The sequence below is a fragment of the Diprion similis genome, chromosome 13, assembly GCF_021155765.1.
Source record: "Diprion similis isolate iyDipSimi1 chromosome 13, iyDipSimi1.1, whole genome shotgun sequence".
Lineage (NCBI taxonomy): Eukaryota > Metazoa > Arthropoda > Insecta > Hymenoptera > Diprionidae > Diprion > Diprion similis.
Window position 1 is genome coordinate 903710 of NC_060117.1, and position 22229 is coordinate 925938.

General features: G+C 44.3%; 4 protein-coding genes and 1 non-coding gene across 9 annotated transcripts; 2 read left to right on the forward strand and 3 right to left on the reverse strand.

Annotated features, from left to right (window-relative positions):
* Positions 1-37: 37 nt before the first annotated feature.
* On the forward strand, positions 38-1149 carry LOC124414070 (sterile alpha motif domain-containing protein 15). The gene is made up of 4 exons (XM_046894957.1): positions 38-189; positions 273-423; positions 512-610; positions 694-1149. The coding sequence occupies exons 1-4, from the start codon at positions 119-121 to the stop codon at positions 1066-1068; spliced, it is 696 nt and encodes a 231-aa protein (XP_046750913.1). The 5' UTR covers positions 38-118; the 3' UTR covers positions 1069-1149.
* Positions 1150-2563: 1414 nt separating this feature from the next.
* On the reverse strand, positions 2564-8004 carry LOC124414066 (cyclin-dependent kinase-like 4). 4 transcript variants are annotated; one of them, XM_046894948.1, is made up of 7 exons: positions 7907-8004; positions 4789-4978; positions 4095-4442; positions 3720-3986; positions 3281-3439; positions 2978-3166; positions 2564-2941 (listed from the first exon to the last, which is right to left on the reverse strand). In XM_046894948.1, exons 1-6 carry the CDS (start codon positions 7972-7974, stop codon positions 3017-3019), a joined length of 1182 nt encoding a protein of 393 aa, XP_046750904.1. In that variant the 5' UTR covers positions 7975-8004; the 3' UTR covers positions 2564-2941; positions 2978-3016. The 4 variants fall into 4 exon arrangements, with proteins under 4 accessions (XP_046750904.1, XP_046750906.1, XP_046750907.1 ...); XM_046894950.1 differs by lacking the exon at positions 7907-8004 and adding an exon at positions 6511-6549; XM_046894951.1 differs by lacking the exon at positions 7907-8004 and adding an exon at positions 6061-6079.
* Positions 8005-8988: 984 nt separating this feature from the next.
* Positions 8989-19120, reverse strand: LOC124413762 (ankyrin repeat domain-containing protein 35). Its single transcript, XM_046894512.1, has 14 exons — positions 19067-19120; positions 17972-18273; positions 17115-17449; positions 15837-16113; positions 14728-14976; positions 13843-14276; positions 12686-13533; positions 11696-12563; positions 11065-11606; positions 10665-10994; positions 10523-10599; positions 10284-10438; positions 9646-9716; positions 8989-9570 (listed from the first exon to the last, which is right to left on the reverse strand). Exons 2-14 carry the CDS (start codon positions 18229-18231, stop codon positions 9379-9381), a joined length of 4638 nt encoding a protein of 1545 aa, XP_046750468.1. The 5' UTR covers positions 18232-18273; positions 19067-19120; the 3' UTR covers positions 8989-9378.
* Positions 19121-19480: 360 nt separating this feature from the next.
* Trnac-gca lies at positions 19481-19552 on the forward strand. The gene has a single exon. It is a non-coding gene; the product is annotated as a tRNA-Cys (tRNA).
* Positions 19553-20213: 661 nt separating this feature from the next.
* Positions 20214-22026, reverse strand: LOC124413763 (protein YIF1B). 2 transcript variants are annotated; one of them, XM_046894513.1, is made up of 4 exons: positions 21822-22026; positions 21482-21588; positions 21057-21395; positions 20214-20949 (listed from the first exon to the last, which is right to left on the reverse strand). In XM_046894513.1, exons 1-4 carry the CDS (start codon positions 21850-21852, stop codon positions 20404-20406), a joined length of 1023 nt encoding a protein of 340 aa, XP_046750469.1. In that variant the 5' UTR covers positions 21853-22026; the 3' UTR covers positions 20214-20403. The 2 variants fall into 2 exon arrangements, with proteins under 2 accessions (XP_046750469.1, XP_046750470.1); XM_046894514.1 differs by lacking the exon at positions 21822-22026 and adding an exon at positions 21788-21808.
* Positions 22027-22229: the final 203 nt, after the last annotated feature.

A 22229-nucleotide genomic window follows, 5' to 3' on the forward strand; every position in this document is an offset into this window, starting at 1 on the left:
GACGCCATCTGTCGTCGATGGTTTCAAGCAGGCATCGGTTGCTTTTGATTTTTCTTCCGACTTATTGCTCTTTGTTTTCGCGCCGTTTGACATTGATGGAAATTAGCTATCATTCGCGATGTCGCACAATATTATTAGAACCGTAATGCCGGAGCGAATGAAAAATATCACCGAAATTCCGGTCGAAAAGTTAGCTCACGCTTTATCGCACACAATGGATTCAAAGTAAGAATCGTAGGTTGGGAGCGCCTAAAATATTATTTCTGTTGTAGGAAATATCAGCCCTGGCTATCGAGTCCTCCGAAGCTTCTCCACGCGGCAGGTGACATCGTGAACAATATTTCCATGCCGGAATGCTGGTACTGGGATGTCGAGAGGGTGGTGAAGTGGTTGAGAAACGAGATCGGCCTCGCGCAATACAAAGTAAGTATAACAAAAAAAAATTGTGATAAAAATCACTGCTCAAAGAAAAGTTGAATCATCGTTTTGGTTTCCATCAATCTGCCTACAGGACTGCTTTGTCACAAATTTCATAAACGGCCGTCGTTTGATCCGCATCGACGCCTCCGTTTGTCCAAAGATCGGTATTCGGGATCTGAGCCACATAAAGGTGAGTAGCAGCTGCGACGTAATTCTAGATTTGATTATTATCCTAGGCAGAAAGGTTTACAAATTATAAAAGAATATCTTCAGCTTATCACAGCTGGAATCCGGAAATTGTTCAATGTGGAGCTGGAGGCGTGGGACAGAAGCATAAGCCTTCCACCGCGGTATCCTCTGACGCATTACCTCCTCTTCCAAGTACCGACGGGGCCGATTCGAGAAAGTACCAGCCGTGTTGAGCTGTTCAGAAAAATGGGAATCCTCGACGAGGAGGAACCCTGCCCCTTCGGTCACTGGGAAATGGTGGATGCTACACAGCCGGATTATCCGGCTCGTAGATTCGGGCTTGCGAAACGAAAGTGCGTTTATACGCGAAACGAACATCAACGACAGCCGAGGGGCCACTCCTACTTGAGACGATCGAAACTCAGGCACAATTTTTTCCTAAGAATCGACATCAAGTAATTAAAACAGTCACTTAAATTATGAAAGAATGCAACAATTATTATTTTCTATCCTCGGATTAAATTTATTAACTATTGATTATACGCCTTGCATATCTGTTAGTCGAGTTGCCTACAATCAGGCGGAACTTACTTTTTTTTTTACTTCAGCTACTCTTCAAATTACCCGCGTTGCATGTTTGTTTATAAATTTCGTACTCGCTTGTTCTCTACTTTTTGCCACTTTTTAGTCTACCCGCGTTCCGTTCAGTTGCTTCAATCGCCTGCACTAGGAGTTTAGTTCTACGAGGTTTATGGTCGTTTCGCAATATAAATTGCGGAGGATGGCATATATAAGAGTAGTTTTTACTGTCAATGCAATAGCTGAGTTCTCGCAAAGTCATTAAACCTCAGAATTTCGAACACGGTTGTGGCTCATCGATGAAGCGCACCATGCTTGTGCAAATATCAAAAACAGCAGACGATCTTTGGTCGATGCCAAAGACGATGTTGTCAGTCTTGCAAGCGGAGTTGGATTAAATCAACGCGGTGACAAATTCGCGTTGACCTAATGAACCAATCCGACAAAGGAGCATTGCTAGCTAACTAATTTTCGTGAGTGTGAACATTGTCATTGACTCGGTGAAGAGTTCGACGGTTAAAGAGTTATAAAAGGTTGCGTCGCCGTGCCGCGTTCTAACCCAATGACTTGAATAGCACCGACCCAACTTTCCGTTGACCTGCATCTGTGAAAACTATCCAGAGTCTTTTGAAAATATCGACAAAATCATCGTGGCCAAAGTCGGTTTTTCGATAAGAAATAATCTCAACTGTTTTCTGGCGGTATATCGGCGTGACGTCACGCCGCTGCAACCAACTGACAAACGATCGAGCCGCCATCTTAATAAGGAAATAGCGGACTTTCAATTCTTTGGCTGTATCGATAGTAATTCATCATTCATCATCATCCATTCGTGCCTGTGCAGCTGCAGGTGAGAATGTCTCTTCTTATACTTATTGTTACGAGATCATTTCGCAGCAAAACTTCTCACGTATCTCACGTAAAATTGTACCAACAATTACCGTATTGAAGTTAGTAACGTTACCGTAACTCGATTCATGCTGAGGAAAAACCGTTGTTTCGCGATTTGGGAATTGTAAAAATAAATCACACTCGTATTTCGAACTCTCGGTTGCTTCAGAATCTTTGTAAAGCTAAGAAAATAGCGCCTTTTTCCCACTGTTTCGTTACAATGACGTTACTAACTTCAACCTCGTGAATATCTAATTAGGGTCTAACTTATATTTCGCGATTTCTCTATAACCTAAATCACCCTTCGTAGGGCAAAAGTGATAAATGACATGGATATAGAATAAAATTTTATTCGTTGTATTATCGACACTGAATCCGATACTCGTATGTAAATATGAGTAAAGCTGTATATAGTAACAATCTTCGGACAGTAATTACAAGTCACTTTTAGCGATATAACCTCACGTTCTGATGATAAAATAATTATAATGGTCTGCCGATCGCGATAATCGTTCATAAGAATAAAATAATGATAATAATAACAATAACAACAACAACAACCGTGATAATTGTAACTATCGTAAATTTTAATAATGTACAAATCGTTCGACGGAATCGAACGGATCAACGTCTTTTTCATCCTAATAATATCGGTAATTGTGATAATTGGAAAAAAGTCATTCAAGTACCGGCCAACGATGCAGATGATATTAATGGATAATACGATTATGCATCTTTGCGAGATAATGAATGTAAGTATAGTTGTATATTTCACAGTATAGACTATGAGAAATAATGCCGTCGTTGTTGTCATTATAACTATTATAATGCCGTAGTTCCTTATCTTCTCCTTATTCTTATTCTTATTCTTATTCTTATTCTTATTCTTATTCTTACTGTTATCATTATTACACCAGCTTATAATTCGAGGAATCCCTCATATGGTCGGCAAATGATCAAAGTTCGGTTGTTGTTGTCTCGAGGAGCTTTTCGGCCGGTGATTTTCATGCTGATGATTGTGATGAACGTTGTGCGACATACCAACTTTGGGCAACTGGGGTAATACCATTTGACTGTAGTTCGCATTCTAAAAATACCAAAGAAAGAGGAGGAGTCGTTTTTGCAATAAAGGTTGATTTTGTTCTCCTGATTGTTTTTCGTTTTCTTTTCAGAGTAAAAAAAATCTGGAAAAGACACTCACTCTGCTTCTGTCCCGATACTTTCGCAATTTTTCAAATTCTTCCATCTCAACGTCCGGCATTTTGAAGTGAAAATTTTCAAAGTAGAGGTGCTCCAATAGTTGATCGCAGGTCCATCTCTTCTCGGGATCTTTATCCAAGCATTTCGTAAGGAAGTCGATCTGCGAATCCGTGAATTTAATAGCAGTCTATCGTACGTATACAGATAGTGATTAATTTCTTTCGTAAGAGAACGACGAGGAGCATATATGTACAACACATATATATATATATATATATATATATACACACATATAAAGTTCCAAATATTTATATAGTCAACCGATGGACTAATGCAGACAACAAAGTGCAAGGATTTCAAAAATTGAGAATTTTCTCTCCGCTGCTCCTCGGTATAGTGTGTATATATATATATATATATATATACCTATATAAATATACCTGTAAGGGGGCACTAGGCCTGTCAGGCAGAGCATCTTCGAGGGGAGTAATCGTCTGAGGCGCTGGCAGCGTAACACCGGCGAAGAATTCGTTCTGCTGAAATATCGCGATGTGCCTCGGCAGCAAATCGCCGAGAGTTTTTCGTATCAGGTAAAGCTGATCGACGTCCGATTTTCCCGGCCACAACGCCTGGCCCCTTACCAATTCCGCGAACACGCATCCTATCGCCCAGACGTCGACCGGCGTCCCGTACTGCGTGTCACCTACCTGCTTCCGAGTCAAATCCGATGATCAAGTTACGAATTGAATTGAATTAAATTAAATTGAATTGAATTGAATTGAATATATCGTGGAGCCGAGATCATAGCTACTCGCCAACAATTCGGGTGCCCTGTACCACCGGGTTGCAACGTATTCGGTGTAGTTTTCGCCAGGGCTTAGCATCCTCGCGAAACCGAAATCGCAGAGTTTTACGACACCGTCGCTGGTTATAAGGATGTTTTCCGGTTTGACGTCCCTGTGGACGCAACCGAGCCGGTGGCAGTAGGCGACACCCTGAAGTATCTGCCAGGTCAGCTGGCGCGTTGTCGAGTCCGGGCAGCCCTTGGGGAACTTTTCCATTTCGTTCAACAGCGTGTGCTCGCAGTATTCGAAGACCAAGTGCAGCTTTCGCTTCCGCCTGAACACCTCCAACAGGTTCACGAGGTTCGGATGCTTCAGGTTCTGAAAACAATTATCACGCTGTCGTGGGAATTCGAAAAAGATAGACACAATCCAATGCGGCAGAACTCTTTGACTCTTTGGCTACTTTTACTTGATACACAGCAGCGATAAGACCGGCAACGGCTACTTGCGGGCCCGACACGCGAAGGTATCGAACGTCGAGGGCGACTCAGTTATTGACCACTGCATGGTCAGAAAAGCGCGTAGGTACTTGGTCGCGTAGCCAAGCAGCGGCCATGTGTCGTCCAATCCACGATACGAACATTCATTTGCACCGATAAAAATCTAGCGCCGAAGGTCTCGCTGGTTCTTCGTATCCTATACATATATGGTTATGGTACTGTACCTTCAGCAGGCGTATTTCTCTGAGGGCGATTTTACGGATCAGAGGATCGTCCTCGGTCTGTTGAAACTTCTTCACAGCCACGAGCCGCCCGGTCTGACGATCTCGGCATTGAAATACGACGCCGTAACTTCCTTCGCCGAGCCTGGCGAGACGCTCGTAACGTTCCATGGCCTTGCTTGGCGCCCGGGACCTGCAACGATTGGACAAAAATTTGGAGAAAATCGATCTTCGTAATCCTGCGAAAAGATGATTAGCTTCAATATCCGCGATTACGGGGGTCGCGTTTGTTTCTTTCGCGAGAACGAACACTAGTACGGAGGCACTTGTGGGGAGGGAGGAGGTGAGATAACTCAAGAACCCACTTTTTGTACTTGCTGAGACACGGCAGGGAAAATTGCTGGGCGAACAGCATTATAATCTGCGCTAGATTATTTGCGGGAGACACTCGACGAAGGCCGGGTCGCAATGTTACTGATGACGAGGGGTTGCCGCCGGCATTGACCGATGGTCAATGTTCCCCTGAAAGTTTAATATTATCGCGCTCTACGTGCCGTCCGACGTAGCAGCTAGGTACGTACATTTCCGCGCCTGCGTAATGCCTGCGTAAAAATTTTTGGTTTTCGTTTTTTCTCTCTTGATTTTCGTAAACGTATTACAATTGTTGATTCAAGGTAATCGGTGTAAAAGAAAAATCTGTTCAGAAGATTATTGTTTCTTTCTCGAAAGTTAAAGAATTAATTTATGATTTGTGTAACACGTAAATACAGCTTATTGTTAGATAATTTGATTGTCTTCGATTCATCGCGATGATTTGGAATTTTCTTATACGACGTGCAGTTTGATTCGAGTAAAAACGTTGAATTTAATCTCAATAAGTTTTACTGCAAAATTCGGTATAATAAATTATCCCAGCTTGCAGCGGTGAATTTCGAATCTTTAATCATGACGATTTGTCGTGCGAAATGAGATGAACCGTTATTACCGATAATTTAGGACAGCTCAAGCGACGATATTATAACTACAGACACAAACGAACGACGTAACGTAGACAATAATTTGTGAAGAAAAAATAAATTTCACTTTTACAGCACCGTCGATTACACATGGAAATTAGGAATAATACACACGGGGTTAAAAATTAGACGCCGAAGACACGCATCGTCGTTAATTCGCGCATATCGCTTTGCATTGGAGCTGTCAACCGAAAAGTGACGCGTGTCATTGAATTAACCATGCAAGATAAAAGGTTGATAACGAAACTTTTACCTTTACCTTGTTATTTAGTAAAAATTTTTATTTCTCGTCGCTCTGTTCACGTCTGATTATCTACGCTGCTTCGACGCATTTGAACGATACGTTGTTGCGAGGATCTATCGATCTAATCGAGTCGCGAATCTCGGGGGTCGTTGACCCTCTAACGACGAGCTTGGACCCCCGACTCGCGATCGATTATTTGCCGAAAACTTACGGAGTGAAATTCTATCCGCACATGCAGGACTTGATGCGCGCGAAATTCAAATCTTGCGCACATAAGTTGAATCGCGAGTCGTTGGAAGAGGGTAGAAAATTGATCGATCAACTTATAGGAATACAGAAAAGTGTCGAGACGTGACAAGAATAATAAATGCATACGTATAATACGTACAATTGTGCACTTTTGCAAATGGTGTGAGAAACGGATAATCACAATTTGCCACATATTGTATAATTATATATACGTACAGAAATCCTAGTATAGCGTTCATCAAACGTCCAGGTATTGTAATTAATCGCTACTCAATAAAGTAAAGTGTACAGCAATTTTGTTCAAGCGACCGAATCAGGATCAGAAGAGAAGGAACGCGACGATGTCGTCTGGTTGGCTTCCCATGGCAAACAACTGTTTGTGCGTAGGCATAACCTTAGGCAGGCGTACAGGTTGAGGTGTAGACGAGAACGAGTCGCACACCCGTGATTATCCGAAATCAATATTTCGAATACCTTCTGCACGCGGGTCAACCCCTCGTGTCCTTACGCCGTGCTGCTGTGCCTACAAACTCCTCGACTCCTCTTCTCGAATACCCTCTGAGAAACCAGCAATCAATCGACCACGGCTGGATGGCTATAACTAACTCAACTTTACAATTGACTCGAGTTTTTCTAGGGCTAGTCGCAAATATCGTTCTCACGAATGCTATGTGTTATACGTATACGGTGTACCGTATAATGTTCAATTAATATATATATACAATCGATCTTCCGATTATATTCTTACTGCGGTATTTAAGCAAAGACAAGACGACGAATTTGAACGACGATGATTTTTCAAAGCCGCGTGATAATTGTTTTGGACAAAATCTCAACCCCCTGGTTTACCAATCCAGTGTCTATTCCATGCGTACGTACCACATGTGATCGATAGATCTTTTTTATAGAGACTATTTCACTGATACGCTATCGTTATAAAAGAAAATGGCAGCGATGATGGTGAGACGTGATCGTCGGTGATTAAACCAAAGGTGGAAGGTTCAAGGAGTAACCGTGTGGAAGGGTTATTTACGAACGACCTTGAACTTTATCTGCACCAGAGATATAACGCGGCACGAGACCGCTTAATACCGCTGCCGCAGCTGCTTACGGGGTTTCGAATTGCCGATTCCTCAATGCGTGTGACATACCTGCCTGCAATCACGCCATGCATCACGTAATATATGTATATGTGGGTGGCATACGATGTGTTCCCGGTTTATTTGTATTTTTTCAATTATACAAAGACGTGCGGGGTTGACTAATGCAAGAGAATTGATCGAGGCTGATTATAATATATGTATACAACTGGCATTGTTCACACGTTGCACGCCTATGACTGCTGTACTACAATCCTTATGAGAGTGAAGGTATAGTAACGTTACTGCAACGATGCATGTTTGGAGAAAAATCGTTGATACGCATCCTTATTTTTGACTTTCCGAAATTTATTGAACCGTTGTAAAGAAAATATGTACTAAAATTCTGAAAAGCCAATTCCTTGTGAAAGTCATTTTTTAAATTATGTCCAATAATGATATTTTTTTTCTCCGAATGTATCGTTGCGGGATAACGTGTACCGACTAACTTGACCCTCGTCAATCGGTCTTACCTTCTCGGCAGCAGAGGTAACGTGCTACCAAACAGCCAAAGCTTTCTGTCTTGAAGCCATTTCTCCATACGAAGGCAATAAAAGACACTCGGTCCTTTTTTACGGTACGAACTCGGACACTTCGGTCATTTTATGGATTCCGAACCGCAGACGACGATGATGATGATGATACGATTCTTTCTCACACACCAATCTTGGTATCAACGGACTCGGCAATTAGTTATCCAGGAGTAGTTTTTTCATACAGTCGGTTACACGTGCAAATACACGTTTTCGATCGCATAGCATTCGCTGCAGACAGTGAAAATTTCGTTTCTTATTCCTAATTCTTCTTCTTCGTGTCTCCAGTCGCGTTTGATCTTCTGCATTTATACCATTGAACGATATGAGCGGAGCATCTCCACTTGCACCTACACGAGTGATACTCGTTCACTGAATCCTGCCTGGACGATGACGCTCTTATCGCACACCACGCGATCTAACTTTTGTTGTGTGTGGTAATACTGGTATCATGGCCGTGATGCCGATGGTGTAGGTATGAGACGTCATTGCGGATCAGGAACAACGTCACCGGGTTTAAATCGACTTTTTAGCTGAACTGTGTTATATCCTTTATGTTATATAACACACGATTTGCATATAATTTTCATCGCGTGTGCAGCTGATGCTAGATATATACCTATAACGAACAACACGGCGATCGCAGCGCTGCGTTGAAAATCGAACGGGATTTAGACGAAGCTCTGTTCAAACGCGTTTTCGCCCCTTTTGTTTTATTCTTAAGTTTTATTGTTTTACTTTCTTTTTTTTACACATTTATAACAATCAATGTGTACCGGTACAATATCATACACCGTACAGTAAATTCTTTATATTATCAATTAATTTTTACTTTCTTAAGAATAATTTTGATACCAGCATTGATTTTGTTTCCTTATTATTCGATTCGTAACTTTTATGAATATATTTAGGTATACATACAACATGTATACTATTTTCATTTATCCTGAACACTTCTTAAATACCTAATATATTTTGATTATATATTTCTGTTCGCAAGTCGTGACATATTGGATATTGCAATGTACCAACAGCCTATCAGTTATCATGGACCGTTTCGTACAGACAAACAGCTGACACATACAGACACACAATATATCTTATACTACATCAACTATTACACTTATAATGTTATAAATCGTCAATAATTTATATACCTATATGGTCCCTGCAACGTATGACGTATGATATTACAATAAACGGTTCTATATAAATTATTTGCTAAGGGGGAAGCTTTTCTATTGTTTTTTTTTTCATATTTTATAACACGTAGCAGGCAGCATCAGCGGCGCATCATCGCTTAATAACACAGTATATTGATAATGCGTTTTGAATTCAATCGAATATTTGATTATATTCGTTGTAAAAATTTCTCTTCTCATCTCGTTTCATTCGCCAATCGCTAATTATTGTTAAACGCTTTTCGCGTTTCTTTGTGAGGCTGCAGCTGCGGCGCTAAGCTGTTGGGAATTTTTATTGCCAGACTTTTCTCTGTCCTGAGCGTCACCCCGTACTGTAAACGTGACAAAGTACCTTTTGCCTCGATCTAACCTTTCCGCTGGAAGCGCGATTACTTGCTTATTCTCACCGTGGGTGACTTCGACCTGAAATATACAAATCAATGAAGCCAAGATATAATTCGAATGAATTGCGAAGTTGTTAATTAATTTTCTACTTGCCGTCATTTGGCCCCGCCCTCCTCGCCCAGCGATACTCGGAAGTAAATTTCCACTCCGATCTCCAACCCCCACTGTAATCATAATTACTGTACCATATTTAAGCTTTTCAGTCACCGTGGGATGCTCAGCGTCCCATCTCAAAAATTTCCATTTCCTAGCCTTATCACAGCTTATTTACAACTTCAAATGATCTTTGTTACTTCGTATAGTTCGAAAAACCCCCGAGTAACAAATTTCGGTCAGAATCATCGAATTTTGATAGCTTTTTTCGATTTTCCATCCGCCATCTTGGGTTTAAAAACTATCAAATTCTAACTTCAGATTTGTGATCAGCAACCCCAAAAACCCCCGAATAACGGGTTTCGGTCAGACCCATGAAATTTTGATATCTTTTTCCGCCGTCTTGAATTTAGAAATTATAAAATTCTGACATCAAATTCGTGATCAGTGACCCCATAAACACCACAGGTAGCAAAATTCGGGTTGAAAAATGTGACTGTGACTGAAAGTGTTAAACGTCAAGATATAGTCGACCAATATAGGTAATAATCATCATCTAAGTTCGTATATAAAACGAGGATAATATCGTGCAGCGTTTGCGTTCTTGTGTGACTGTGCGTTTTTGCCACATCACGTACGATATGTGTAGACCGGAAGCGAAGTGTAGGCACTTGTGGCGTGGTGGCAGCGGTGGGTTTTCTGGGTACATTGCTTGGCGCCTGCGCACCAGTCCGGAGTCGCCGGACGTCGTTGAAGACGCCTCAACTGCTCGTAGAGAAAAGCCTCGAAGTGCCTGAAACAGGGTTCAGTTTATAGCAACCATTGAGTCTTGACCGTATTCGTGCTTCATTATCTCGGAGTGCGTGTTAATCAAGACCTGAACGTCAACGGCTGGTCGTATTTCGCCACCCCCAAAGTAGGTCCGGATGTTCCAGCCCTGTGGAAGGCCTCGACCTGGAGCATATTACAAACCGCTGCTTGATCCTTGATCCCACGTTATTACACTTTGCAATCCTCACCTGCCGTTTGACCAGAACCTGTTCGTTCGCCCTTCCGTTTCTTATCTGAAGTCTTTTAAGCTCCATTAACTGAAAGAATATCTTCCTCTCGAGGTGATAACGGCGCAAACTTATCTGAACGTCCCTCGTCACCGTCTCCATGTTCAACGCCTGCTGCTTCTCGGTGTTCGGGTAGCATCGCGACGTTCTTCTTGGTATCTTCGATATCCTCGGACTCGGCTCGATGCCGCTGTCTCGACCCCCGCTGTCCCGACGGTGCCGAGCTCTATCCAGCGCCTTCTTGCCCGGACTACGAACTCTCGGCATTCGGGCTCGCGGCCTGGTCGCAACCTGGGCGAAAAGAACCATGGAACCAAAGGACCGTCGATTATTTCAGAAGGCTGAAGTTAGTAACGTTTACCTGAGGCAGCGAGTCGATGCCGGATGTTCGCGACTGTCCCAATGTTCGAGGGGTTTCCTCGTCGCTTGTGCTCGGCAAGACCCGCATTACCCCGACGCTGTTGTCGTCGATGTCAGTCTCGGGTTCCGGATAGTCGCCAATCGCTTCTCGTATCTCCTTGTCGATCGCCTCTTCCTCTTCCTCTTCCTCTTCCTCTTCGTCTTCCTCGTCTTCCGGCCACTCGGGACTCTCTATCACGGCAACGATTGCCGCGGTACGAGCCGGCGACGATTCGTCCGAACTGTCGACCCGGCGTAGAATTCCCCCTTTACCTGGTGACTTTCCACGTTGTTTTGCCGTCGATGGTCGAGACCGGGACTTTTGCGAATCAAGGTTTGCCCGTTGCGACGACGAACTCTCTTCGACGATAACCCGAGACTCGGATTCGACATCGTTGACCTCTTCCGCAATCTTCTCATCGCCTTGGGCAGACTCCTTCCCAGTCTGCGATGCCTCGTTATCATCGGGACTCGATGACTTCGCTTTTATTTCGCTCAATTGTTCTTTAACAGAGTATAAAGTGTGACTAAATTAAGGATGTTGTGAATTTGATATTATTTATGATCGACGTGATTAATTATTGTTTATATACCTGTCGCCGTTTCTTGACGCTCCTTAACTCCAGCATTCGGCGGCTCGACGTCGTCCACTGATTTTACAGAATCCGACTTCCGGCTGTCCCCAGATCTCGATTTGCTCATCCTGCTATCAGGCTTCGAAACAGACTTCGAATCCGACTTGCCTTCAGGTGATCCTACAGATTTGTCCACCGCTGTACCTGGTCGACTTTTCGACCCGATCGACGACCTCGACGATGATTTACCACTTCGAGCAGGCTGATCATCGCCGGATGGTTTCTTCCACTCGGATTCTTCCTTAACGTTCGATTCCTCGGAAGAAATCGACTTCTTCGCTTCCAAACCAACCGAGACCTCCTCATCGGATGCTCCGTGTTCGATTTTTGAACCATTCGAATCGGTTGTCTTCGACTCGTCAGCAACGTTCTTCTCCGATCCTGCAGGATCTGAATCAGTTTCCTCCAGTGTCCCCGCAACTTTCTGCGTCACGACACCGTCAGACTCTTCGTGAGTGTTTTTTTCCTCCACCTTCTCTTCGCTCGAACTTGTTTGACGATCATCCCCGGTCTTTTCTCCTGTTATCTGTTCCCGCATTTCCTCGATTCCCTTCTTCAAATCGGCCGCCTTTTGCACTAGAGCACTCTGCATCTCATCCGCCTTTTCCAGTATATGATCCATCCGCGTTCTTGCCGAGGCCACGCGTTTCCCTCTGCTTGAACCCGGCCGAGCCGATCGAGGCCTCGTTTTCTTTTTCGACTCAGTTTCCGGACGTTGTTCTTGAATTTCTTCCTCTGCTTCTCCTTTTTCATTTTCTCGTTTTATCTCATCACCTTCCTCTTTTCCCTTTCCCGCTGCAGATTGATGATCCTTACTCGTCTTTTCCTAACCGTAACAAATTTCTTGTACATCAAATAATATTTCAACATCGCATACATTCAATGAAAATTTTCATCACAACGAAAAAAGTTCAGTAAACGAAAAAAATTTGAAATTTGAAAATTTACCGTCTCTCCGTTTCGCGATGAGCTTTCGATCGACGTCGTTTTAGGCGTGTCCGAGAGATGATCCTTGTGCACCATAACCGTGACGGTAACGCGTTCGACGGCTTCCTGGCTCGTGCTGTCAGCAGTCTCGATTTGGTACTGCATTTTCCTCCCGCACCTACGTTCCTCGGCGTCGTTATTCGGCGATGTTTTCGTGGGTTTCGATGCTTCAGGCTCGCTTTTCCCGACGTTTTCGGCCCTCCCATTTCCCTCTGCATCGTTCTCTTCCTTGGCCTTTTTCCTCACGGTTCTTCGGCGCGTTTTCGACCTCGTCGACCTGATCACGGAGCTCTTCTCACCCCCGGGAGTCCGCTTCGGCTTTCTGCCCGACATTTCGACCCTCTCTGAGGTTTTCTCTACACATTTCTTCACGATCACCACCTCGAGACTGTCCTCGCTTACGGCGCTTCCGTCGCTGTCCGTATCCTCGTCGGAACCAGGATCCGTCGCTTCCCCCGAGTGCGTGCTCGAGGATCCGTCGTACTCGTGCTTCCGTCCGCCGGACTTTTGCTTCCCGTTTCTTTTCCGGGATCCTCGACCTCTTCCGCAGCTTTCGCTGCGCGCCCGACGACGCCGACTCCTCACCGCCCTCCTCGACGTCGACCTGGGCTCATCCTGGTCACTGTAGCTCCGACTCCCGCCTCGGTCCTCCTCGCGTCGTTCAGAGACGTCGAAGTCGGGCTCTCGGGAACCTCGTCGTCGCCGACGACGCCTGATCCTGGGCGAGACGTCCCTGTCCTTCTCTTCTTCAGTGTCCGAGCTGCAGGTTTCCCCGTCACGTTTTCGCGTCCGAAGCTGAGCCGCGAATTCTGTGAAAAATTGTGGGGTCGAGTTGTACCTTTCGCACGTATCTTAGGTTCGACAAGAATTTTGTTTCGTCATACAAAACGTATAGCCATGGAAGTATTTAAGGATATATCTGAATTTTGAAATTCCCAAAAATAGCCTTTTTTCAAAATTTCAACGTTGTTGAGGCATTGGTGAAAAATTATTTTCAGCCCAGTTCTTTCGCGTGAGATATTTTTTAGTAAAAAAAAAAGTACAAGAATCTCGGAGAAGAGCGAAATCTAAGTCTAAATCCCCTTCTCCGAACTGCCCTCCATTCTATACTTAGATACCCTTGCAGTGCGTCGTGCCTCCGATCTTCCGGTTCCTGACATGCTGGGCCGTCGTCCCACCGTGCATTTGTATCAGCTTTGCGCAGTCCCTGTGACCCCGGTAAAGAGCTGCGTCCAGCGCCGTCATTTGCCCGCCCTTCGAGGTCCTCAGGATCGCGTTCACCCGGGCTCCGTTGTCCAGGAGGACTTTGCACGCGTCCACGTGACCGTGGAGCGCCGCGACGTGGAGAGGCGTTCGACCGTCGTGCGTCGCTACGTCCAGTATTCCCGGACGCTTCTTGGCCAGCCACTTTATCAATTCCACTCTACCCGAGGCCGCTGACTCGTGGGCAACTCCGCTGCCTCGCACCGTCCTCGCGTACAAGGAACCTCCGTGTTGCGCCAACAGCTTCAGCGTCTCGAGCTGACCTTTTGCTGCCGCGCATAGTGCTGGTCTGAAATCATAGTTAGCATTGTCTGCGCTCTTTTCAACGGTTCTTCTTAGGATGCGGATCAAAGTCTCGAATTGCCAAGGTCGGGTGTTTAGTAGAGATCGATGGTTCGGGCGGACCATCGGTACATCGAGGGATCGAAGGTCTTAACTGCTGCTGTGCGATTAATCGATTAATCGGCAGCTGCGATTGACGTTTCTTTGATTAGTCGATTAATCGAGTTTTTAGATTAATTCGTTTTTCCGATTAGTCGATTAATCGATGGTTCGAACAAAGAGATGCGAGGCAACGTCGATTAATCGATTAACCTAAAAATCGATGAACCGAAATCCGAAAACGGAATGATGGTCCGTCCAACGTTTCACCATTCTGGTCATTGACCGTTGCTTTCTTCCAATTACATCGATTGGAAACAAGTGCATTTCAATGCCAACCCCCGTTGACTCGAACTCACGTTCTTCCCTTTCGATCTTGTCTGTTCGGGTCGGCACCGAGTCGCAGAAGAAGCGCGGTGGCGTCCGCGTGGCCCAAAGTAGCAGCGTAATGAAGCGCCGAGCATCCGTTATCGTCGACGTGATCCGGCTGCGAACCGCACAGGTTCACCAGGGCTTCGACGCATCCGGCGTGTCCTCGGGACGCAGCGCAGTGAAGAGCGGTCAGACCATCTTTGTCCGAGGCACCGGCGGCCGCAGAACCTCCAGCTCTTTATGAACAAACAATAAACTGTATTTTAACAATTGAACTCGAGCTGCGAAATGTTGTTCCTAATATCATTACCATCGACATTTACGTGTCAAGTAACGTGGTTGATGACCGATCATTGTTATCATCATCATCATCATCATCATCATCATCACGCGTATAATGTATACCTTCGCCTGCGCGTTAAACCTCACATGTCTGTGCACCACATACCTATAACATATATCTATATCTGCATCTATCACGTATGTATGTATTATACGTGGAATGTGTACAACGGATATAATCATCGATCCGATTCTTCCGTGCAAGTAAACTGACCCGACCTCGTCCAAACCGTGACAGTCTGACTGACTTGATTGACTATTATAACGTGAATCAGAAACTATACAACTACGTTGCGTTGAAAAGTTTTATAAACTAAACTTTGCGGTTATTACACCCCGTAACGTGATGCACAATGCCGGTGTATGGTATACATATATCTCAATAGCGGAACACGGATCACCGCAGGATGATACGAATTAATTATTGAACTGATAGGCGCAATCGTTTGCACACCAATCCCGACCTATTGAAAGAAACAAATCGGCACTTCGGACCTAAATTTTTCCCTCACGAAGTTTAAGAGGTTCCACTTTACGGGTCAGGGTTGCATCTTTAACCCTAATCGGTCACTCTGGTCGAATATCACCCCAAACATTTTTCAAACTCCTCGTAGAGTCCCTTGGTCGTGAAAATGGGTTATGGAATATGTTATTCAATCAACGTATCAAATATTTGGGGTGAATTTCGCTCAGTTTGACCGTTGCTCGATTCTACTGAGGTGTAGAGACCGATTAGGGTTAATTTTTGGTATACCTTGCGAGAGCAAGAAGGGCGTCGACGCTCCCGGCGCTGGCAGCCCAGAGAATTGGCTGACGACCATCCTCGTCCTTTGCATTATGGTTTGCTCCGTAGTCGAGTAGAGACTGCAGCACCTTGAGACCGACCTTCTTCGGCACCGAAAGCTCCGACGGAGCCGCAGCTCCACAGCATTGCGCCGCGTAGTGAAGAGGCGATCCTCCCCGCATGTCCGGCGTGGACGGACGCGCACCTGCGGCCAAAACCAGCCGGACGCATTCCACCTCGCCGCATACTGCCAATTCGGGAAAATAAAGAGGGGAGGATTAGTCAGACGATCAGAAGGGAGGACAATGTTGTTCTTAACTTGACAGGATGATCGGATAAGAAGAAGGATTCGAACTCGACTTCGGAGGCCAATATATTACGGTGTCCAGTGGTCCTGGAAATGTTCGTGAATTTTACTTGCCCTTCAAAAGTCCTGGAAACTATCCTTGAATATTGCTTGTGTCCTGGAAATATTCTATTTTTAATGTCCTTGAATTTGTTACGAATTTTTCACCGGACACTACAAATGTATTCATAACTTATGGAGAAATCTTTGAAAGTCTTTAAACATGGTTCACGTCTATAAATCCATTTCCTGGGACCAGTCGAGTGGGCGGTTTTTAGTTACCGTAACTCAGGCACGGCTGGAGTTTATATAGTTTTCTGTTTGAGTCAGGACTTGACGTCCCGTCAATCTCAAGAATCCAATCTCACGGATCGCGTGCAGATCGCTGATCGCCTTGCGGACCGACATGACGTAATTTCCTCCGACCTACTGACCTTACGAGCTGGGCTAGGTCTGGTATACTGACCAACTAACCACCTTGAAGGCGAACCCATTTGTCGAGTTGGTGGCGCATGGGGCCTGACTCGGTGTTCACGATCTTCGGATAATCCAAAGTTAATGGGTATAAACCCGTCCAGCATGCGATTTATCGCTTCTTTGCAGACTTTGTACGTAATACCTTGCCCCGGATTCATTGTGCCACACTACACGGTGTCCGGTAAAAAAATCCGTAACAAACTCAAGGACATTAAAAATAGAATATTTCTAGGACGTAAGAAAAATTCAAGTATAGTTTCCAAGACTTTTGAGGGACATGAAAAATTCAAGGACGTTTCCAGGACTACTGGACACCACCTACTACTACTACTACTACTACTACTACTAAAACATTATGTCCATCGCTCCGTGTAAGAAATTAACGAATTTAGGGGTCGGTAAATATGGATTAATAGGATTCTGACCGGTCGCCCAGTGGAGAACGCTGTGCCCTTCGGAATCCTTGGCATTTACGTCGGCCCCGTTGGCCAAAAGAACGGCGACGAGCTGGGCGTCGCCGGCGATGACGGCCAGGTGGAGAGGCGTGTGTCCTTCGACGTCCGGCGCGTTCACCAATTCCGGTGCTGCCGTCGCCACCGCACCTCCCGTACCCGCGTCCATGCAGTAGTGAAGGGCGTTCCTCAACGTCCGGTCCCTGTACCCTATCGTGTCCCTTTGCTCCTTAAGGAGACGCAGAACCCGCGATCTGTCCGCTTGTTGGCAAGCGTGCATCAGCGGCGTCGCACCCAGGTGGAGAACTCTGTAACGCGTCGTTATGATTGTTGTTTATTTTACAATTTTATCAACAAACATCAGGTCCTCCCAGACTTGTTACAAGATAAGGTGTTACAAGGTCACTAATCGAGTCTTTTATGCAATGGACTGAGGAAGTCTGTAGAACATGATTATTGATACATATCTCGAGATCAGAGGATACATCGATGTAACATATTATATTATACTGAATCGGTTTAAGGGGGCTGTAGAGGTTCGAGATTTTTAAAGTTTGCGTGACTTTGATTGAGAGGGATTCCAACAAAGAGAACCGTTCGGTCGCAACCCAATTGGTTGGTAAAACCCAATCTTATACTTCGTTGGACTAATTACGTTAGACCGTCTCTAATATTGACCTGAAAACCATGCCGTGCAGTGAGATTATTCAAAAATATGCCAACAAAGACCCCTGAAAGTATGAACCAGTTATATTGTTAAAAACAATCAAAGTCAGGCAATGTTTAAAAATCTCGAACCTCTACAGTCCCCTCAAGTCCCTTATACTGGCCTGTAAGGTCGTTCCGACTGACTATTGCTGTGATAATTATTGGCCCCCCCGCTGCCGGCGTGTATTCCGGGTCCGGCCGAGCCGCGGGCCCAGGGTGAACTTGGGGTCTTCAATCTCTGTCGACGATTCGGAGGCGGTGTCAAGGGGGGGAGGGATATTTGGACCTGCCGAACGGAGGGTGTCTTGAATTTCGTTCTATCGAGGTGTTGCTGACTCGAGTTGCTCTGCTTTTGCGGTATCGGCGGTGTCTTAGTGTCCATCACCCGTGCAGATCCCAGCGTTTACGGGATCCGGATATGCAGCTGATGCAAATTCATATTTTCACATCCGTATAATAACAACAGCGAATTACGTGTGTTCGATTGAAATTTTTTCATCTAATCGCAGACGAGTTTAACAGTCGAAGACGATCTATTATACACGGGGTGAGTCAACTGTAGATCTACCTACAACGGTATAACCGAATGGCTATGGATGCCGTTTGATGACCACGTGCTGCTGGATTGACCAGGTCAGCGGGTGCCATGGAGACCAGCTAACACAACACCAGGGCTCGATAAAGAACTCTAATAGCTAATCTCCACGGCAAGGTCAGTCAGCACGTGTAAAACACTATTCTCAGTCTCGCATATTTGCATTCACGCTATTTCACCTGGGTGTAACTATTATATATACATTGCCATCCGACGCGTCTGAACCGAAATAAGCATAAAACTCGGAGACTCGTCGTTGCAACTGTATATAAAAATTATTACGAAAAGTCAATATCACCGATATTAAAAATAGTCACGATAATAGAATTTAAATTCAATCATCCAAGTTCTAGATAATTTACTTATACGTATAACGTATAGTATTTTAAGGTATCATAGCTAGATGAAAGATTTTATTATCCTTGCATGAACTGTTGCTCAAAATATATTATTCTACGCCTGACTTCTTCTTTTTTTTTTTTTTTTTATAGCAAACTGATGCGATAGTTGTATAATAATAATAATAATAATAATAAAAGTCAAATTATAAATTTAAACAATATGATATCCAAATAATTGGAATACAAAATTTCGATATAATTGAGAAATTTCCTCGACTTACTTTTTCCGAGCGTCATGTAGCACGGCGATCGGGTCTGATAATTATCCTTCCATCCGGGAGTACCCTCCACCCCTGCATGATGAGTTTTATACTCCCGAACGTGTCTGAAGATAATTTAATCGAGAATAATTGTAGTCGTTAATCGTTGATCATAGTTAAAAAACTAAAATAAACAGTTAGTAAATCGCCATGTAGATTACATGCATGCGTGCAATTTTTCGAGATTTGCAAGCGTGGCGCCCCTTTCGGCGGTCGAAAGCGCACTGGACACTTTCCGCTAGTTTCTGTTGTTTAGACACGAACGTCGGGGGAAATCATAAATGTGCCAAAGTTTATAAGGGTTGCTTGGTTACCGAGTCCACTGATATAGTCCTGCGAACTTCTAGGACTCGCCGCTTACCACTCATCTCATCCGGGGGTATAGCTCAGTGGTAGAGCATTCGACTGCAGATCGAGAGGTCCCCGGTTCAAACCCGGGTGCCCCCTCACGATTTTTTTCCTCCCCTTCCTTTGGCTCAAATTGAATTAATAAGCAATTCTGATCCAAGCTGGGTCACGCTGTTTTTGTCATTTCAGTTGAATTCTTCAAACTTATACTGCATCCAACGATTTTCTAGAACTAGGCTTTAAATTTTATTTCAAACTAACTTTAAGTTTGGTTTAATTTTAAGGACGAAAAGATTAAGGACTTTGGAAGACTTGATCAGATAATTTATCTAAATACATGATATATATTTATGAATGTGTCGCTTTATAGTATTATCAGATGAAATCTTTCTATATTACATTATACATACCTAGATACATTTTTCCATAGATAAACAGTTCATCTTTCTTTCTTTCTTTCTCGTTTTGGCAACATTTTTAAGTAAACCCATTACTAAGCAGGGTTTTTTTTTCATCTTGATAGGGCGGGCATTAAACGCTCCAGAAAGGATTGGGATTCGAGTAACTTTGAAAAGAAAATACAACTACATGTATAAATGGATAGAAAATTATGTATAGTATAAGATGTAGGAGAACAGAGTTGAAGAAGAAGTAAGTAATTCGAAAATTATTCGTTATTACCTCGCTCTTTAACACTCGCTCTTTATCTCTTTCTCTCTCTCTCTCGCTCTCTCACTCTCTCGTTCTCTCACTCTCGCTTGCGAGGCTTTTATTTATATGTTTTATATGTTATAAAAATGCACAAGGGATTATATCAATTGGATCGATCAATTGTCACATATAAATACATAGGGCCATTTCTTTGTCACTCGTAGGCATTTTTCTAAAGGGTATTAAATTCAATTAAATTTATTTATTTAATTATCGATTTTCTTGTCATTTATATCCTCTTACGCAACGGCGGATGCGACGAGATGCGAAGATAGCCACCACATTAAAACCGGTTGTATCGAGGCTACGAACAGAATGAAGTAAAGTCTCCTTTTGTTACCGCTCGCCGAGTACGAGCTGTGGCCTTCGGGAATTACCCTCAACTTCAGCGATCTGACTAAAAAGAAGGCTAGAGATACGCTGAAGTAGGCGAGAACGACGTAGTAGCCGAACCTCTGGAACGGTAGGGAAACCAACAGCGCGAAATTTATCCCAACATATTTGTAACCGCAGTAAGCGAGCAGATCCAGCGTTTTTAAACTCGTGTCCATGTTCATTACGTAGAGAGTTATCGTGTGGACTAGCAGTTCTATTATTCCCCACGCCAGCGCCGAACTCGCCAGTATTCCCAGCTGCTCCGGTGTAAAACGTTCCTGTGTTCCAAGCGCCAGTCCTGCCACAACTATGTACGTCAGGTACGCCATTGTCGGTATGTACATGTCCGGCGCGTTCCTCTCGTACCTTGGCTGCAGCGGCGAATCTTGCTCGTACTTGATCGACCAATCCTGAATGAAACAAAAACGTCGGCGTGTTTAAAATACTTTGGTAGTGAAAATATCTACTTCCAAGGTAACGGAAGCCATTTTCAAGCCCAAATGTAAATCCAACTCACCGAGTGTGTGAAAGGGAAGAAGAGAAGAACTAATTTAGAAATAACGTAGTCCGTGTCGACGGCAAAATAGTACTTCAACGCGGTAACAGGGACGTATTTTTCCAGCTGCTGTTTCCCTGAACCAACCAGGGCAGAACCGTACTGAACAGCCATATTGGCGACGATGGGCTCGGCTAGTAGCTGTGTGGCGTATTGAGGAGCAGGAAAACTCTCCTGACGCATTTCGTTGGGATTATACGCCTGCTGATGCGGCGGACCTGCGCTAAATCCATAGGGCGGTGGGGCCTGCTCCGCTACGTTAAAACCATAGTTTGGCTGCGGTCCGTTGCTCGATGGGATCTAAAAATTGACAGGATTCCACGAGATCGGTAAGAACATTTGGATTTAAGTTATCGTCGGCGATCCGGTGGCGCGCAGAGTCTCACCTGCTGCTGGTTGTACATGTACGGACTTTGCGCCATTGGTGGGGTCGGACTAGCGGCTGCTGGCGAAGAAAGACCAACCGATGGATCAAGCATTCGTTTCGGTTTTCCTAGCGGAGGAATGAATCATGTTAAATGTTAAGGGTTGGATAGAGAATTACAAAACATAACCTGTATACTTGCGGAGACAACTGTCATCCAGATTCGCGAGATGTTGATAGATTTAGAATGGGAGATGGAGGAAATATGACGATGACGTGGAGCTGGGAGTCTGACGACAATTGACAGTTGAGGATGAATTGATGAAACTTTGTCATTTTATGATTAATAACACTCGGCGTACCTCTACGAGCTCCGGAGTGATTGTAATTCATGATTGTTCTTTCGGCTTGTGGCTTGAGAACAGAGGACGAACGGATTATTCGGTTTCCTTATATTTACAGTTCTCTGTTTTCTTAATTCTATTTTTGTTTTTACGAGCTTCTTCGAGCGAAGCTGTCGCCCCTTTATCGCATACTTTTCCAACAATCCAACAGCTATGCAGGTTTATCTACCGAAATGAAAATACCAACTCCTAGTTCCACGCGTCGGGACTCCCGTCATTCGCTGCGAATCAGTCTTACCACATGACGATTATAAAAATCCCCCATCGTTGAGTGGTAACACTGCCAGTTCCGATGTGAAAACCCCGTTAAGTCCGGTAACATAACCAATAGAAACGTCAAAATAATTATTATGCGAAACGGAGTGA

Bases quoted from the DNA above. Each gene is read 5' to 3' on its own strand.
- LOC124413763 (XM_046894513.1), bottom strand. From the start codon at position 21,852: ATGAATTACAATCACTCCGGAGCTCGTAGAG. The intron at 21,396-21,481 runs GTGAGACTCTGC...GTCAATTTTTAG, and splicing joins ACATGTACAACCAGCAGCAG to ATCCCATCGAGCAACGGACC. The intron at 20,950-21,056 runs GTGAGTTGGATT...TGTTTCATTCAG, and splicing joins TCTTCCCTTTCACACACTCG to GATTGGTCGATCAAGTACGA.
- LOC124414070 (XM_046894957.1), top strand. From the start codon at position 119: ATGTCGCACAATATTATTAGAACCGTAATGCCGGAGCGAATGAAAAAT. The intron at 190-272 runs GTTAGCTCACGC...TTTCTGTTGTAG, and splicing joins ACCGAAATTCCGGTCGAAAA to GAAATATCAGCCCTGGCTAT. The intron at 611-693 runs GTGAGTAGCAGC...GAATATCTTCAG, and splicing joins GGGATCTGAGCCACATAAAG to CTTATCACAGCTGGAATCCG.
- LOC124414066 (XM_046894948.1), bottom strand. From the start codon at position 7,974: ATGGAGAAATGGCTTCAAGACAGAAAGCTTTGGCTGTTTGGTAGCACG. The intron at 4,443-4,788 runs GTACAGTACCAT...AATTGTTTTCAG, and splicing joins GAGAAATACGCCTGCTGAAG to AACCTGAAGCATCCGAACCT. The intron at 3,440-3,719 runs GTATATTTATAT...ACGGATTCGCAG, and splicing joins GGCCTAGTGCCCCCTTACAG to ATCGACTTCCTTACGAAATG.
- LOC124413762 (XM_046894512.1), bottom strand. From the start codon at position 18,231: ATGGACACTAAGACACCGCCGATACCGCAAAAGCAGAGCAACTCGAGT. The intron at 13,534-13,842 runs GTATCTAAGTAT...AATTTTTCACAG, and splicing joins AGGCACGACGCACTGCAAGG to AATTCGCGGCTCAGCTTCGG. The intron at 10,995-11,064 runs GTAAACGTTACT...CTTTTCGCCCAG, and splicing joins GCATCGACTCGCTGCCTCAG to GTTGCGACCAGGCCGCGAGC.